The sequence below is a fragment of the Saccopteryx leptura genome, chromosome 11, assembly GCF_036850995.1.
Source record: "Saccopteryx leptura isolate mSacLep1 chromosome 11, mSacLep1_pri_phased_curated, whole genome shotgun sequence".
Lineage (NCBI taxonomy): Eukaryota > Metazoa > Chordata > Mammalia > Chiroptera > Emballonuridae > Saccopteryx > Saccopteryx leptura.
Window position 1 is genome coordinate 20,298,202 of NC_089513.1, and position 15,859 is coordinate 20,314,060.

General features: G+C 45.9%; 1 protein-coding gene across 2 annotated transcripts in view; it reads left to right on the forward strand.

Moving 5' to 3' along the window:
* Positions 1-11,858, forward strand: part of MYO5B (myosin VB) — a 320,122-nt gene extending 308,264 nt beyond the window's left edge. For both annotated transcript variants that reach the window (XM_066352739.1, XM_066352738.1), the window contains 5 exons: positions 1,155-1,305; positions 2,703-2,988; positions 4,179-4,353; positions 6,753-6,833; positions 11,329-11,858. In XM_066352739.1, coding sequence (XP_066208836.1) covers positions 1,155-1,305; positions 2,703-2,988; positions 4,179-4,353; positions 6,753-6,833; positions 11,329-11,481 — 846 coding nt within the window. In that variant the 3' untranslated portion in view covers positions 11,482-11,858. The remainder of the gene's footprint in view (positions 1-1,154; positions 1,306-2,702; positions 2,989-4,178; positions 4,354-6,752; positions 6,834-11,328) is intronic.
* The last annotated feature ends 4,001 nt before the right edge of the window (positions 11,859-15,859 follow it).

The window sequence follows — 15,859 nt, forward strand, 5'->3', positions numbered from 1 at the left end:
TAAGTGCTAAGATGATAAGCCCAACCCCTAAAGTATACGTAACAACTATTCCCGGTGCCTAAGTCCGCCAGCAGTTAGGGCCTCGTTTCCCTGGTGCACAACAGTATGTGTTCCATCTCAAGAGCACCTCCGACCTGGGCACCTGCTTTGTCCACGTGTACTTCTCCACTTCGGACAGGGGCAAGGGGCCTCGGCCATAGGCTGGCCTTGCTATACCTGGTAGCTAGAGGCAGGAATCAGGCAGGGCGCCCCCCCCCCCAGAGAGCACGGTGAATCAGGTGATTGCAGTCAGGAACTGAGTGTGCATAACCCCCCTCGTTGTGTGCGAGCACTGGGACTCTCCAGGGGAACCCCTGGGACTGAATTTCTGGAGTGGCCACAGGAAAGCCACCTGTCAGTGACGCTGGGCGGAGACCCGGTCATCCAGTGTGTCAGACTGTCTCCTGAGCGGCTGATCAGTCTGTCCATTTTAAAGCACACAAAGGTGGACATAGGAAAAGAAACATAATCATCTATATTTGCTCAGAGTGGCCTTGAGGCCCAGCTTTGTGCTTCTAACCCCATCTGCGTCCCTGGCCCTAGGCCCAGCTTTGTGCTTCTAACCCCATCTGCGTCCCTGGCCTTGAGGCCCAGCTTTGAGCTTCTAACCCCATCTGCGTCCCTGGCCCGAGGCCCAGCGGACCTCCCTGTGCCTGCTCTACTCTGGGCCCAGCTCTCCGGAACTCCATTCCCAGCAGCGATCCCTGAGAGAACTTTCCCCATGCTCTGCATTCAGCCCAGTGTCCTGGTGACATGACACGTTTTCACTCTAGTTTCACTGGTAGGAGCCCCAACAGGTGCCAGAACTCCCACTCCCTGGTCCCTCCAGGCCCCCTGACTGTCCTTCTCCTTCCTGTCACACCGCTCACTCTCCACCCTGCCTAGTGCAACAGTTTTAAAAGCCTATCTGTGTTCCTTCCATCCTTCGTGCCAGAACAAGTGTAACACACTCTTCTGCCTGGGATGCTAGAAGTATATCCGTCTCAGTCTTCCCTTCTCTGCAATGCGATGTGACAGGGTCTTACAAAACACCATGTAAATACAGAGAGCAAACAGGCGATTGCACAGGCGACTGGAGGCACGGAGCCGCAGTAAAGCACGCCTCTCCCCTGCAGGGCTTCATGACCCAGAACACCGCCAAGCAGAATGAGCACTGTCTCAAGAACTTTGACCTCACTGAATACCGCCAGGTGCTGAGTGACCTCTCCATTCAGATCTACCAGCAGCTCATTAAAATCGCCGAGGGGGCGCTGCAGCCTATGATCGGTAAGCTGGCACCGGGTCCCCAGCATGCATCTGGGGTCTGCAGCGAGGGGAGATGCGGTAACCCTGCTGACCTTTAGGAACCTGGGCAGGTCAGGCCCAGCCTCCAGAGAGCCAGGCCTCCCAGTGAGGTGGCTGAAGTGCTGTGTGCTGTGTGCAGGAGAGCTGTGCGTTTCCAACACCATCCCATCACAAGACAGCGTGCTTGGGTGGTGAGAATATAGGTCATTTTCCTTTATCTTTTCCCGTAGTACATTATTTTTCCCAAAACTAACTAATTTCCATGGGTAATACATATAAATTCAAAAGGTATAAATACATATACAGTGAAAAATATATAATTCTCTTGCACATAAAGATACTTAATTCATGAGAAAAGGGCAGCAGTAAGTGGGCTCACGTGAAAGGGAACTGTAGTAAGCAGGCGTGCAATAAATGACAAACACTACCTTTGTCCAAAACAGTGCACCTGGGCATTTAACATGAAACCAGAATTGAAAAATAGGAGTTCTTTTTTAAGGTAAAAGAAAAATGACATTCACAGTTCCACACAGGCTGGGGAGAAAATGGTCCGTGGACCTACGTGTAGTGCCTTTCTAGGTTCTTACAACGTAAGTGGGTTCGAAGTGAATCCCTAGGACAGAGTCCTTCGTGCCATCCAGAAATACATCCTTGAGATAAGGTTCATTCCACAGTCTTCTTCCTGCCTGAAAATCTCCTGTGGGGCACCAGTTTATTCACACCAGGCAGAGAAAACTAGGATACTACTGCATGACTCAGAATAACGTGACAGTTAATAGCACCAGTTCAGGAGTTGGACAGGTCTAGGTTCAAATCCTGACCCTGCCACTTCCTAGCAGTGTGACCTCAGACAAGTTCTTTAACCTCCATATGCCTGTTTTCTCATCAGCATGTAGGTTGTTGGAGGATTTAAAACACATGAACATGAAGTACATGGCACGTAGTTAGTGCTGCACAATTCCTATGACAGACCAGCTCACCTGGTACTTGCATGGCCAGTGGTCATGCAGAAGAGCTGCTTGGACACCTGCAGGATGAGATCTGGCCCCAGTAGCTGGGCCAGGATGACACTCCAGTTTCTTGACTCTCCAACTGTGGACTCAGCACAGAATGCAGTACAGAATCGAGTTAGTACATGCTCATTCTCCTTGTCACATCACCAGTTCATTTCAGTACAAATGTTGTCAACAACCACTTTATTCCACATAGAGACCAACACATTAGAAATTCTACACGGAATGCTCTAAGTCGTGAGCATGCTGACCTGACACACCTGCACAGGGTATCGCTGCCGAGGTCCTGAGGACTGAGGAACTGAGCGTCCACAAAACAGATCTTTGGGGAACATGCGAGCTTCTGTAACGATGCTTTCCTTCCAGTGTCAGCCATGTTGGAAAATGAGAGCATTCAGGGGCTCTCTGGTATGAAGCCCACCGGCTACCGGAAGCGGTCCTCCAGCATGGTGGACGGGGACAACGCCTACTGCCTGGAGGCCATCGTCCGCCAGCTGAATTCCTTCCACACCGTCATGTGTGACCAGGGACTGGACCCCGAGATCATCCTGCAGGTGTTTAAGCAGCTCTTCTACATGGTCACTGCGGTGACGCTCAACAACCTGCTCCTGCGGAAGGACGTCTGCTCCTGGAGCACCGGCATGCAGCTCAGGTAGGAGGCCCCCAGACGGCCCCATGCAGCTCAGGTAGGAGGCCCCCCGACGGCCCCGTGCAGCTCAGGTAGGAGGCCCCACAGACGGCCCCGTGCAGCTCAGGTAGGAGGCCCACAGTCGGCCCCGTGCAGCTCAGGTAGGAGGCCCCACAGACGGCCCCGTGCAGCTCAGGTAGGAGGCCCACAGACGGCCCCGTGCAGCTCAGGTAGGAGGCCCCACCGACGGCCCCGTGCAGCTCAGGTAGGAGGCCCCCCGACGGCCCCATGCAGCTCAGGTAGGAGGCACCCAGACGGGCCCGTGCAGCTCAGGTAGGAGGCAGCACAGACGGCCCCGTGCAGCTCAGGTAGGAGGCCCCACAGACGGCCCCGTGCAGCTCAGGTAGGAGGCCCCCCGACGGCCCCGTGCAGCTCAGGTAGGAGGCACCCAGACGGCCCCGTGCAGCTCAGGTAGGAGGCACCCAGACGGCCCCGTGCAGCTCAGGTAGGAGGCCCCCCGACGGCCCCGTGCAGCTCAGGTAGGAGGCCCACAGACGGCCCCGTGCAGCTCAGGTAGGAGGCCCCACAGACGGCCCCGTGCAGCTCAGGTAGGAGGCAGCACAGACGGCCCCGTGCAGCTCAGGTAGGAGGCCCCACAGACGGCCCCGTGCAGCTCAGGTAGGAGGCCCACCGATGGCCCCGAGACACTCGGCTCGGAAAATGACAGCCACGCTGTGTCTTGGTAAACAAGTTAGTTCAAAGCTTAAAGACATTTACATACTGGAAAGATTGTAAACACAATGTGGATAGGTCAGAGAGAAAAATCATTGAGTTAATGCAGGTTCATATGGATAATACAAAAATAATAACACAAGAATAAACTGTTTCACATACTCACAACTGTAAACCTACTTTGGTCCCACCCTGAATGCTGGTGAATATTAAATACTAATTGTTTTAATTTGGTATATTTCATGCCTCTTGTTCCCATTCACTTAGATCCTTTAGATACTTCATCTTTTGATTTTAGGTACCTGTTTATTCAACAGAAAGTTACCAAGTGCCAGGCACTTCTTAGGCTTGGCCTCTGTGGGTAGTGAAGGTGAGGCGAGTGTTAACAGCCACGGCGGAGTGGCTGCCAGACAGACACAGCAGGCGTGCTCGAGCTAGGGCCCCTGGGCCGCATGGTGCGCTCACTCTCGCCTCCATCGCAGGTACAATATAAGTCAGCTTGAAGAGTGGCTGCGAGGAAGAAACCTGCACAAGAGTGGAGCCGTTCAAACCATGGAACCCCTGATCCAAGCAGCCCAGCTCCTGCAGTTGAAGAAGAAAACCCCCGAGGATGCCGAGGCCATCTGCTCCCTGTGCACCTCCCTCAGCACCCAGCAGGTACAGTCCCGGCGGCCCCAGCCCCGGGGACTCTCCAGCAACCCCAGCTTCGTGCCAAGTCTGCTCCTGCCGTGGGTTTGTTTAGGGTGTTTGGGGGGTTGCACTCCCACCTTTCTATACCCCTGAGGGTACGATTCTGAAGTTGCAGCTGATGGACGTTCCTAGGTGAATCAAAGACTACTTTGGTTTGTTAACGAGATGCAACTGTTCTCCACTAACTTTCTGCGTCCCCTTGCTCACTTAGATAAGGTAGTTGTAAGGCCAATGGCCATGCAGATTGGTAGTGAATTCGAGCAGACTGTAAAGGAACTGTAGAACCAGAAAAGGGTGGTTTTATTAGACCCTTTATTAGAGTCTTGCAACAGCAGACGAGCAAGCAGGCAGGAGGGAAACCCCTTTGTAGAGCCAGAAGCCACAGCCACTATCATAGCCGCCACCCATGCAGGTTCGCATTGGATTCGGACAGTCGGTAAAGAAACAATGGAGCCAAAAACTGATAGGCCATTTTCTTTAATTCTAGCTTGCACCCGGTGGGCAAGTAAAAAACTACACACTGGGCTCCATTTCCCACTCACATTCAGTGCTCACAAAGCCACTGACTTATCCGAGTTTCCTAGAATCAAAGGTTTCTAGCTCATCAGCCTTATTCTCCTCAGTTCCCCATCTCCTTCCTTGTCCCAGATACAAACTCTGCAAAAACTGGCATCTCACTCAGCACTCCGCCATCTTGGCTGCTTTTCCTGGCCTCCTCCACGTGGCCTCCTTCCGCTGCTGGCTCTACTCTCTCTGCTCTCTCATGCTAATCATCCAGGAACCAAGAGCACAAGCTCTCGCTCCGTCCCCATTTTATAGTGTAGAAATCCAAACCCTTAATCCAATATACAAAATAGGGAAGTCTCTAATACAAAGTCACTTTCTGAGGCATGATTGGATTGTACCACCCCACATCAAAAAGGGTAGGAAAGGCTTAATCCCAAAACCAAGCCCCAGGCTACAAGGATTCTGCCTGCCTTTAGCCTACCCCCAACACACATTAATATCACCTGGGCGACGGCCTCCTCGTGGGCAGTGTCATCTTTAACAAAGTGAGCATAATACATTTTATCTGCCCAACACCCTTCTCCAGCAAACAGTAGCAAAAATGGTGGAAGGCAATCCACAAACTACACTCTGCCCCACTGAGGGCAAGCACCTGCAGCCTTACATAGACTATATACACGAGGTGTGGCCCCTTGCTCATGCATCAATCAGGCAAAGTACAAGCGAGCAAGCCTAACACACTTGTTTGCCCAATGGTACTAAAACCACAAACCATCAACTCTGATACTTTTTAAAAACACAATGAATTCTGGAATGTTTCCCACCTAAAAATTTTTTTTTTCAGAAACTGGTATCAAATAATTTGCTTTCCTTACAATTATAATTTCATTATGATTATGTTTCCACTTAGAATCCATTTACATTGTTTTAAATAAGATCATTAAAAGCCCAGAGGCATTTAAATGGTCCCCCCCCCCATTGCATTTATACTAGGACTTGGCTGCAGATTTATTACTAATGTATGAAAAGATAAATCCTGTCCACACACAGGTGACCTTGTCCTCCATCATGGGTGTGCCTGTTTAGAAATGGGCCACCACGAGGTAGTCTCTTAAAATAAGACCGGCAGGAGGCCATCAGAGTTCCTAAATTAAATCCCATACTTTCCCCCTGCCCAGCACCTAAAGTACTACAAAGTCCACACTCAGTGTTGCAGAGTAAATAATCTCACCTCTTCCACTAAACACTACAAAATGAAACACCAAGCTCTTAAGAAAACTGCTTTCCTTTTTTAAAGGTACTGAAAGTTTTCAAACTTTTTTTCTTTTTTTTTCTCCTCTCCTTTCTAAATATATTTATATTAACTTCCAGAATGTAACTGGCAAGGATTTGCATTTGGACAGGCTACTTCTACCAAACAATTGAGAGGCAAAGATTATCCTCCATTCAAATAAGAAAAAAATCTGTTCCTTTATAAGTGATTTTGGGGGTTCGTAGGAAGTAGGGAGGTGTGATTAAACAAGGCCTCTGTTACCTAAGGGAAGATTCCCCAGCACTCTTTTGAAGAAGCTTCTAAACTCTAGTAGATAAGAGCTAAAATCCTCATTCTGTAAGCCCTGAAGCACAGGGCAGGGCGGGGCGGGGCGGGAGACAGGCCTGTGGTGAGAAGGTGGCTGCCGTCTACTGGGCGGGGCTTATGAACTCTCACCAAGTGCAGGCTCCTACATGCCAGTCCAGCTCTAAGTTGTGGGTCCCCTCAGAAGAGCGTTGGACACTGTCAATGTCATGCAGTCTTTAACATTTTTAAGTTTTCTTATGTTCATTTAAGTCTGTGCTACCTTTTTTTTTTATTCCAACAGATTGTCAAAATTTTAAACCTTTATACTCCCTTGAATGAATTTGAAGAACGAGTAACAGTGGGCTTTATACGAACAATCCAGGTGAGTTTTAAAATAGCAATCACTTTTATAAAGCCTTAAATACTGGTTACAATCATTGTATGATAAGAGGCCTTCCATTCTTTGGGTAAATAGGACTCCTATCACCCATGAATAACTTATTATATACACACAGAAGATTGAACTTTGATCATCTCGGCCTCTCAGATTTTAGACATAGTCTATTATTTCATTTGCCACCAGCACATTAACTGACCTATAGCACCAAATAAAATTAACACAGTAAGCAGAATATCAACCTTACTCACAAATGAAACTAGAAATCTTCTTTTAAGAGAACAATTTGAGCTCTTAAATCTTTTCTGTAAGACTGATAATGTTTGCCCTTAGCAATATGCGTGAAGAAAACATCAGGGAAATGATTATTTAAAATCTGTTTTAAGATTCTGGGAATCCTTTACTGAAAGATGAGCGTCCTGAAGCTGAGCCCTAGGTGATTTTGGCCGAGTGCCTAACCTTTAGAGTGACTGCCCGGACAGCTCCAATGATGAATCATATCAAGATTACCCACACAGTGAACAGTTCCCCGGCGGTAGGTGGGAAACACCTTGAGGAGACGTAATATTTTCTGGAACTTTTAAACAACTTTTTCAGCCAGTGAATTGAGGGCAACACCAAGCAGGATAAAAAGAAGTGGAGGAAAGGGACCCGAGCAGGAAAGGGGGAAAAGACTAAATTAATTTTAGCCTGGTGTACAAGTACAGAATAGAGGCTGCAGGTCAAGGGAGGGATGCCAAGTGGGATCAAAGGCTGTCCTCGTGTGTGCAGTGGGGGGAACGCAGCCGGTTCTGAGAGACTCGGCCACAGGGAGGAGCAGGCAGAGCTGCACTGACGTGGGCACCTCAGCAGGCAGGACACCGATGGGAAGAGTCCAGTGACTGGGGCACGGGCACAGGCCACTGCTGAAAGGGAAGGAAGAGTGTGAAGGCAGGAGAGAAGCTGCTGAAGTATCTGGTCCCCTGCTGATTTTTATTATTGACACAAACCAAAGTGCAAGTTTAAACAGTCTTGTTTTTAATGTAACAGCCTATAAATGGATTGACAAGGATACTGTTTACAAGACAGAATTCAGACCAAAGGTGAAAGAATGCATGCCAAGTCAGACCTCAGGGGTCTGAATTAAGACAGAGGGGAAGGTGATGGAGGCTGGCCGATATTCTCCGAAGGTATTTCCAGTCGGGGTCTCAGTCTTCCTCAGCGGTCAGCTGCAGTATTTGGCAACTCTGTCAGAATTTCCAGCTATCGTGTTCAGTTTTGCTGCTCCCTAGACAGTGCTCAGAGGAGGGGAACAGTCCATGCCATCCTTCTATCTTTGTGCACACCTTATGTAGCATAAATACGGGCTGTCATTAAAGCAAGCCATTGGCTTGAGCAGTACGGGCAGAATAGGTGGACCTTTACAAATGTCAGTGTGAGGAGGTTGCTGAACTCATGAAAGGATTCACAAGAGGGTTCCTATGAAGTGACCACTTTGGGAATTTTAAATAATTAAACAAATACACACCTTTTGCCACTGAATTATAATAGCATACATACATGTTAAATGTTTGTCCCATTTTTATACCCTCCTCTAAATCCTTTACAATTTCGTCAAGCCCTTTAATAGTAGAGCCTACTGATATATCTGATTGATGTAGAGAAACAGAAGGACCATCGTCCTATGAAAAGATTTAAGAGCATCCCGCCATTTCACATTTTATGTGTCTTTCACCTGCTGTGTGAGAGGTTCGTAACAATCAGTGCAGCAAAGCTTACAGCGGGCAGAGTGTGAGCTACCCCTGATCCCAGAGACGGTCTGCCGAGTCGCGTCAGGGCCCGCATTTGGTATCTTCAACTTCTAGCGCTGGTTGCTGATACATCCCTAAATGTCCTTGCCTCCTTTCAGCTTCTTATCATTTCAAACTACATTTTCAACTATTAAAAGTACTTTAAAATTCTGGCCCATCTTTCAAGATGCTTAACACATGGGTGTCTTTCAGTTGACAAATGGAAATTTAAATTTTGGCCCGCAGATGGCCATGGGTAACTGAAACCACCGCAAGCAAATCTGTGGCTAAAGGGGCAGGTGTAGTGCTGTGTCTGACCGTGAGGGACCACCTCACCTGCCTTCCACAGCAGCTACCCTGTTGTCCATTCCACCAGCAGTGCAGGTGTATACGCGCAAGAGAATAGTATTCTTGTGTTACGTCAAACTACCCTTACATTCTGGGAGTAACTCCAGCGTGGCTGTTATGTTTGTTCAGTCTAGTTGGTTTACAACAGGGGTCCCCAAACTATGGCCAGCAGGCCACATGCGGCCCCCTGAGGCCATTTATCCGGCCCCTGCCGCACTTCCAGAAGGGGCACCTCTTTCATTGGTGGTCAGTGAGAGGAGCATAGTTCCCATTGAAATACTGGTCAGTTTGTTGATTTAAATTTACTTGTTCTTTATTTTAAATATTGTTTTTGTTCCCGTTTTGTTTTTTTTACTTTAAAATATGTTCAGTGTGCAAAGGGATTTGTTCATAGTTTTTTTTATAGTCCAGCCCTCCAATGGTCTGAGGGACAGTGAACTGGCCCCTGTGTAAAAAGTTTGGGGACCCCTGGTCTACAACGTTGTTCATGGCCTCTGCTGCTGATCTTCCATCTGCTCATCCTATCCATGATTGAAAAGGGTATTGAAGTGTCCAGCTATGACTAAAGAACTATTTCTCCTTTCCCTTGTCAGTTTTGCTTCATATATTTTGGGCTCTGTTGCTAGGTGCATATATTTATAATTGTTTTATCATCTTGATGGATTGAAACTTTAATCAATAAATAATGTCCATATTTATTGTCTCTTAATACCTTTTCTATTTTTACTTAAAAAGTACTTTGTATGGTAATAATTCAGCCATTCCAGCTTTTTGATTACTTTGAATATCTTTTTCATCCTTTTACTTTGTCTCTTTGTGTCTCTAAAGTAGGTCTCTTGTGAGCATACCTTTTTTAAAATCCATTCCGCCACTTAACTTTAAATTGCCTTTAAAATATATATTTCAAGTAATTACTAATAAAGGAAGAGTTACTTCTGTTTAACTACTTGTTTTCTTACGTCTTATGTTCTGTCTTCCTCAATTCTTCCATTACTACCCTATGTGTGTGTGTTTATTTTTTCTAGCATACCATTTTGATTCCCTATGTTAATGTTCTGTATATCTTTATTCTCTTAGTGGTTACCTTTGTGAATACAATATCTTAAACTTATAACAACATAGTTTACATAATACCAACTTAGTTCAGTAGTGTACAAATCCTCTGATGCTGTACATCTCCATCCCTCTGCCTGTTTTATTTCACAGGTCACATTTGCTGTACATTATGTGCCCATTAATAGAAGATCAAAGTTATTTTCTGCATTTGTATAAATTGAATAGGAGGAAAAAAAGAGTTACAAATCAAAAGTATAAAGCTGCCTTTTACTTTTACATGTATTGGCTTTCCCAGTGTTCTTTATGTATCAGTATACTGTTATGGCTTTGAGTTCCTGTCTAACCTCCTTTTATTTCAGCCTGGTGGAGTTTCTTTAGTATCTCTTATAGGTCAGGTCTGCTGGTACCCACTCCCTCTGCTTTTCTTTATCTGGAAATGACTCAGTCTCTTCTTCATCCTTGAAGGATCAGTTTTCCAGATATAGTGTTGACAGCTTTTCTTCTTTCAGGACTTTAAATACCATCCCACTGCCTTCTGGCTTCCATGGTTTCTAATGAGAAATCAGCTGTTAATCATACTGAGCTCTGAAACCTGATTGCACAGTCAGACAACAAACCAGGAGCGAGCTCGATGAAGGAGAGCTCCTTATCTTTGCTGAGAGAGCAGTGTGTGAAGCAGTGACCATTCCCCAGCCCACTGAAGCTGGAGGGAAGGCCACCCCACCTCGGACCTTGTCCCTGGCAGTCGGGGTCGTGCACTTGGGTTGGTCTGGCAGTTCCAGAGCTCTGAGATCGTTGATACCCATTGCTTTTTCCTGCTCAGTGGCTGCCTCAGTGGAGGGGCTGACCCCCAGAGGTGCCTACTCTGTCATTTTATGTGATATCACTCTCCCCATTCTATTTTACAGATGAGAAAACTGAGGCATAGACAGGTTGGGGAATTTGCCCAGGGCGGTGCTAGGATTTAGAGCTCAGGCAGTCTGCCTCAGTGCCAAAGCTGTAACCACTTCCCACAGGGCCTCACCACATTACTTTCCCCTGAAATGTATGTTTCTACTCTCCCTCCCATGGACATTTTTTAAAAGAATGCTAACATTAGGAGCCAGGTTAATCATCTGATCTCCAACAAGCCTAAACCAGAGTTTCTCTCTCTGTTAAATACCTCAGGGACAGGGAGGGCCACATTCTCCTGAAATCCTACCTAAACAGAACTGTTTCCATGATCCGTGCCAATTCACTCTCCGAATGTATTAAACCAGCTCTGTGTAAGGGTCGTCAGCTTTCACGGGTCTCATCCTCCCCCACAGGCACAGCTACAGGAGCGGAGTGACCCTCAGCAGCTGCTGTTAGACTACAAGCACATGTTCCCCGTGGTGTTCCCATTTAATCCGTCTTCTCTGACTATGGACACGATCCACATCCCAGCATGTCTCAACCTGGAGTTCCTCAGTGAAGTCTGAAAATGCACGTTTCCAACCCTGGCTCAAGTGCCCGTGAGTGCAAGAAGGAAGTGGACAGAGTGGTTGTAAGGGTCTGTGCAGTCTGTGAGCGGGTAGCCCATCAGACGGGGTGTGCAGATTGCTAACTGGCAGAGTAAGACAAGCTGTCATTATTTTTTGTACCTCCTGCTCAGAATAAAAATACTTGAAATATGGAACATATTTTAAAGTATGATTTCAGTATAAACAAATACACATCATAATCTATCCCACCAGGAAGTCCCCACAGCCACATGAAAGGTGCCAGTCGAGCCTGGGAACTGCCTAGTTCAGACCTGTGCCTATAACTGGAGGATGTCCAAAGTAAAACATTAAAAATATGTGAGTCACATAAATTGCCTTCAGAGGACAAAAAGTGGTACTAAAACCCCCGACACTGTCATATAGTGTGACATTTTCCCAGGCCGAGCAACTAGGTGTGGATGTGTGTGCAGCCTGGGCTTCTGAGAAGTTTCCCAAAGGTGTTTTTCATGCCTGGTAACACAGAGCCAATGGTGTGCCTGACCTCCAGACCGAGTCCTGAGGATCGGTTTCTGAGGCAGAATTAGACGATGCAGTTCCTAATGTGCTCAAACTCTTTTGCACAGTCCTGAGTTAATGAAGTCACGCTGAAAAGGCTGCTGTCCCACATTAAAAGTGTGAGCACTGTGGAAAGATGCTTCCAGCGCTAGTCCATGTACTTTCTGAGTCAACAAAAATCTACAGAGAGCTAAGAGTGAGACAAGAATAACAACTCCTATTTTATTTACAGATTACAAACCAAACAAGTCAGTATGAAAGCCTTTAATTCCTAATGCCACAGAACCTCCAAGAAGAACATCACATAATTACAGATATCCATAGTAAAAGCAAACAAACCATCCCGAGGATCAGATTATTTGAACACCTTTCTAAAAAGCACTTCAGGGATTATTACCCAAAAGAAGTTTGGGGTTTGTGTGTGGGTGTGTTCTTTATAAAGAATAACCTATATGTTATCTTCCCCTCTTCATGTTTTCAAAATTTTCTGATTTACAACATAAAAGTCATAAATATCTCTACTTTGAAATAAAAAGTATTTGGCAATAACATTACAAAAGATTTTATGTTTGCGGCTTTCATGAATTTTTCATCTCTTCAAAAGCAGGCATTTAATTAGAAAACCGTACATGTTCTTTACACCCATTTTTTACTGTTTTTTCCATACTTTTGATAGATGATAATAATATGCTGTTTTCAATGCAAGAACAGATGGTGCCTACAAATTATAGAGCCTCTATATTAAGATAAGATTTCCCAATTAATTACATGTAGAACGCCCTGCCACACACACAACTACCTTCTTTTATGCAGCCACTCAAAGGGCTCTTGGAAACACAGCACCAAGCCCTAAACAATCTTGTGTGCTGTGCTGTTGCAGCTCAGCTTCCTGGGTCCCCCTCCTTGCCTACCAGGCAGAACAAGGCACAGCACCCAGGCAAAGACTGCAGACCACTCTGTCCAAATCGATCGTCGGTGTACCCCTCTACACCCTGGCTTCTCCTGGCTGTCTGCACAGAGCAGCCTTCTTTCCCAGTAACGGTTACATAATCTGACACCGTGACACACCTTCAATCCACACAGCCTTTGTTTGCAAGGCCTGTCTAAAACCAACTGGGTTTGTGGCTCCCTCTACTTAAAGTTTATTAAGAATAATTTACTTGGCCCTGGCCGGTTGGCTCAGCGGTAGAGCGTCGGCCTGGCGTGCGGGGGACCCGGGTTCGATTCCCAGTCAGGGCACATAGGAGAAGCACCCATTTGCTTCTCTACCCCCTCCTTCCTCTCTGTCTCTCTCTTCCCCTCCCGCAGCCAAGGCTCCATTGGAGCAAAGATGGCCCGGGCGCTGGGGATGGCTCCTTGGCCTCTGCCCCAGGCGCTAGAGTGGCTCTGGTCGCGGCAGAGTGACGCCCCGGATGGGCAGAGCATCGCCCCTGGTGGGCGTGCCAGGTGGATCCCGGTCAGGCGCATGCGGGAGTCTGTCTGACTGTCTCTCCCCGTTTCCAGCTTCAGAAAGAAAAACAAACAAACAAAAAAAAACACAAAAGAATAATTTACTTTTCACTGCACTGTAGTTTAAAACCGAGTCTCTCTGTGTAAGGACTGTCCTTAATCTTCGATAACCAGAAACGCCTTGGTAGAGTGTTACAGAGTTTGAAAGCAGCGATTCCATAAATGCAATGGCTTACTATCCGTACATAGTGTCTGATACCTTCATTCTCTCTATTTCTTTGGGTCACTACCTCTCTGCTGTCACTGGTTAAGCACTAGTTGCCAAGGACTCAATGAATAAAAGTCTAGCAATTAGAAGAAACAGAGGGAAATTTATGACTAGTGCTCTACTTAGCCTAAGAAATGGCAGATTTAGTTCTCATCTTCCTAAAGATAAAGGTATTTAACTGGAGCTATACTTAATTTATATATACTTAAAAACAAATAGTCTTTTACAGACCACTAACAACAAAGTACAGTAATTGGTTACTTAATGTTTAGCTATGCCAGATTTAACAGAGACTGAAAGAAACATCTTTAGGGAAACTTTAATCATCTTGTGTTTGCATTTATATTTTTTTTTGCATTTTTTAAAGTCAGTTCAATGCAAACTTTTTCCAACTTCATGAAATCAATAGATTTTTTTTTTTTTTTGTATTTTTCTGAAGTTGGAAATGGGGAGGCAGTCAGACAGACTCCCGCATGTGCCTGACCAGGATCCACCTGGCATGCCCACCAGGGGGCGATGCTCTGCCCATCTGGGGCGTTGCTCTATTGCAACCAGAGCCATTCTAGCGCCTGAGGCAGAGGCCACAGAGCCATCCTCAGCGCCCGGGCCAACTTTGCTCCAGTGGAGCCTTGGCTGCGGGAAGGGAAGAGAGAGACAGAGAGGAAGGAGAGGGGGAGGGGTGGAGAAGCAGATGGGCTCTTCTCCTGTGTGCCCTGGCCGGGAATCGAACCTGGGACTCCTGCATGCCAGGCCGACGCTCTACCACTGAGCCAACTGGCCAGGGCCTCAATAGATTTTTAATTTAACTTAAATCAAAATAAAGGTTTTAACTCTGCTCTAGATATCTTTTTTAAATATTTATAATTTAGTTGACACATTTCTCACTATGTGCCTTTAGCAGTTACTAAGCTAACTGACTTGCCATTTATTTCTCTGAAGTGTTACTATGGGAAGAATTGTAATGCTCGACATAACATTATGGTGGAGTGTTCTTTTGAAACATTAGGAGCATTTTAAGGATTACTTAAGAATCAAACATTTCTAGATTAAATAATCTGTTTTTCAGTATTATGTGGGACTGACCTGTTTACCTATAGCAATGTGTGTTATGTACGTATCAGTGATTGTGCTGAGGCCGACAGGCCTATGAGCGACATGCGTTCTCCCTGCACCATGCACCTGCAGGTACATCGGCGGTACCTGGCAAGCAGATTAGACCCAAAGGAAAATAGTTTCTCCCCTTTCCATGAAGCATGTCAACAGGAGTATCTTCTCTTGATTTTCCTATACTAAATTTTAAGGCTTTTGTAAAAAAAACAACAATAAAAATCTAGGAACCTAGAAAACTTAGAAAAATAGTGCTACCATCAACTCATCAAATATTTACTTAGAACCTTAATGCACTAAGATTATAGTAAGAACTAAATGAGAATCCATTTCTTTGGCATGTGATCAATGTCACTGCTTTCACACAGTGACCTAGTTCTAAGGCAGCAGGGCTGTCCTAAACGCAAACCCATTTGCCTGTGTGACAGAACGGTTACTACGTGACAGCACGGGGGCAGGACCCTGCGGTTTTCCTCACAGAATATTCCTCTGCACTCAGTTTCTCAGATTAATTTGCTGCATGAGCCCAATAGCTGTTACTCACTTTTCATACACATTGGTGCCATCATTAGAGAACTGGGGGGAGGGGGTAATAAGAAAGATAGCAGTTGATGCCGATGACAGACTGGTTTTTTCTCTTATTATAAAGGCCATTACATACTAAAGACTTTTTCCTTAAAAATTTTTCTAATTCTAATAAAGAGGATCTATCATAAACGAATTTAAACTACTTTCTAAAGTGACACTGTATCAGAATAATCCAGATTTGGATATAACACTTTGTGACCAACTGATGTGTAGATGGACGGCATCTCTGAAGGGGTTCACATATTCAGGGGTGAATCTGACATCGTAGAAGAAATACTAATAAAAATATTTTTCCACTTTGAACAAATCTGTAAACTACACCTTTGTTTATAGAAAAAATGATTGTACTAGTCACTGTAATATTCAGCTATGGATAAAAATTTGTGAAAATAAATACTTTTGAATAAA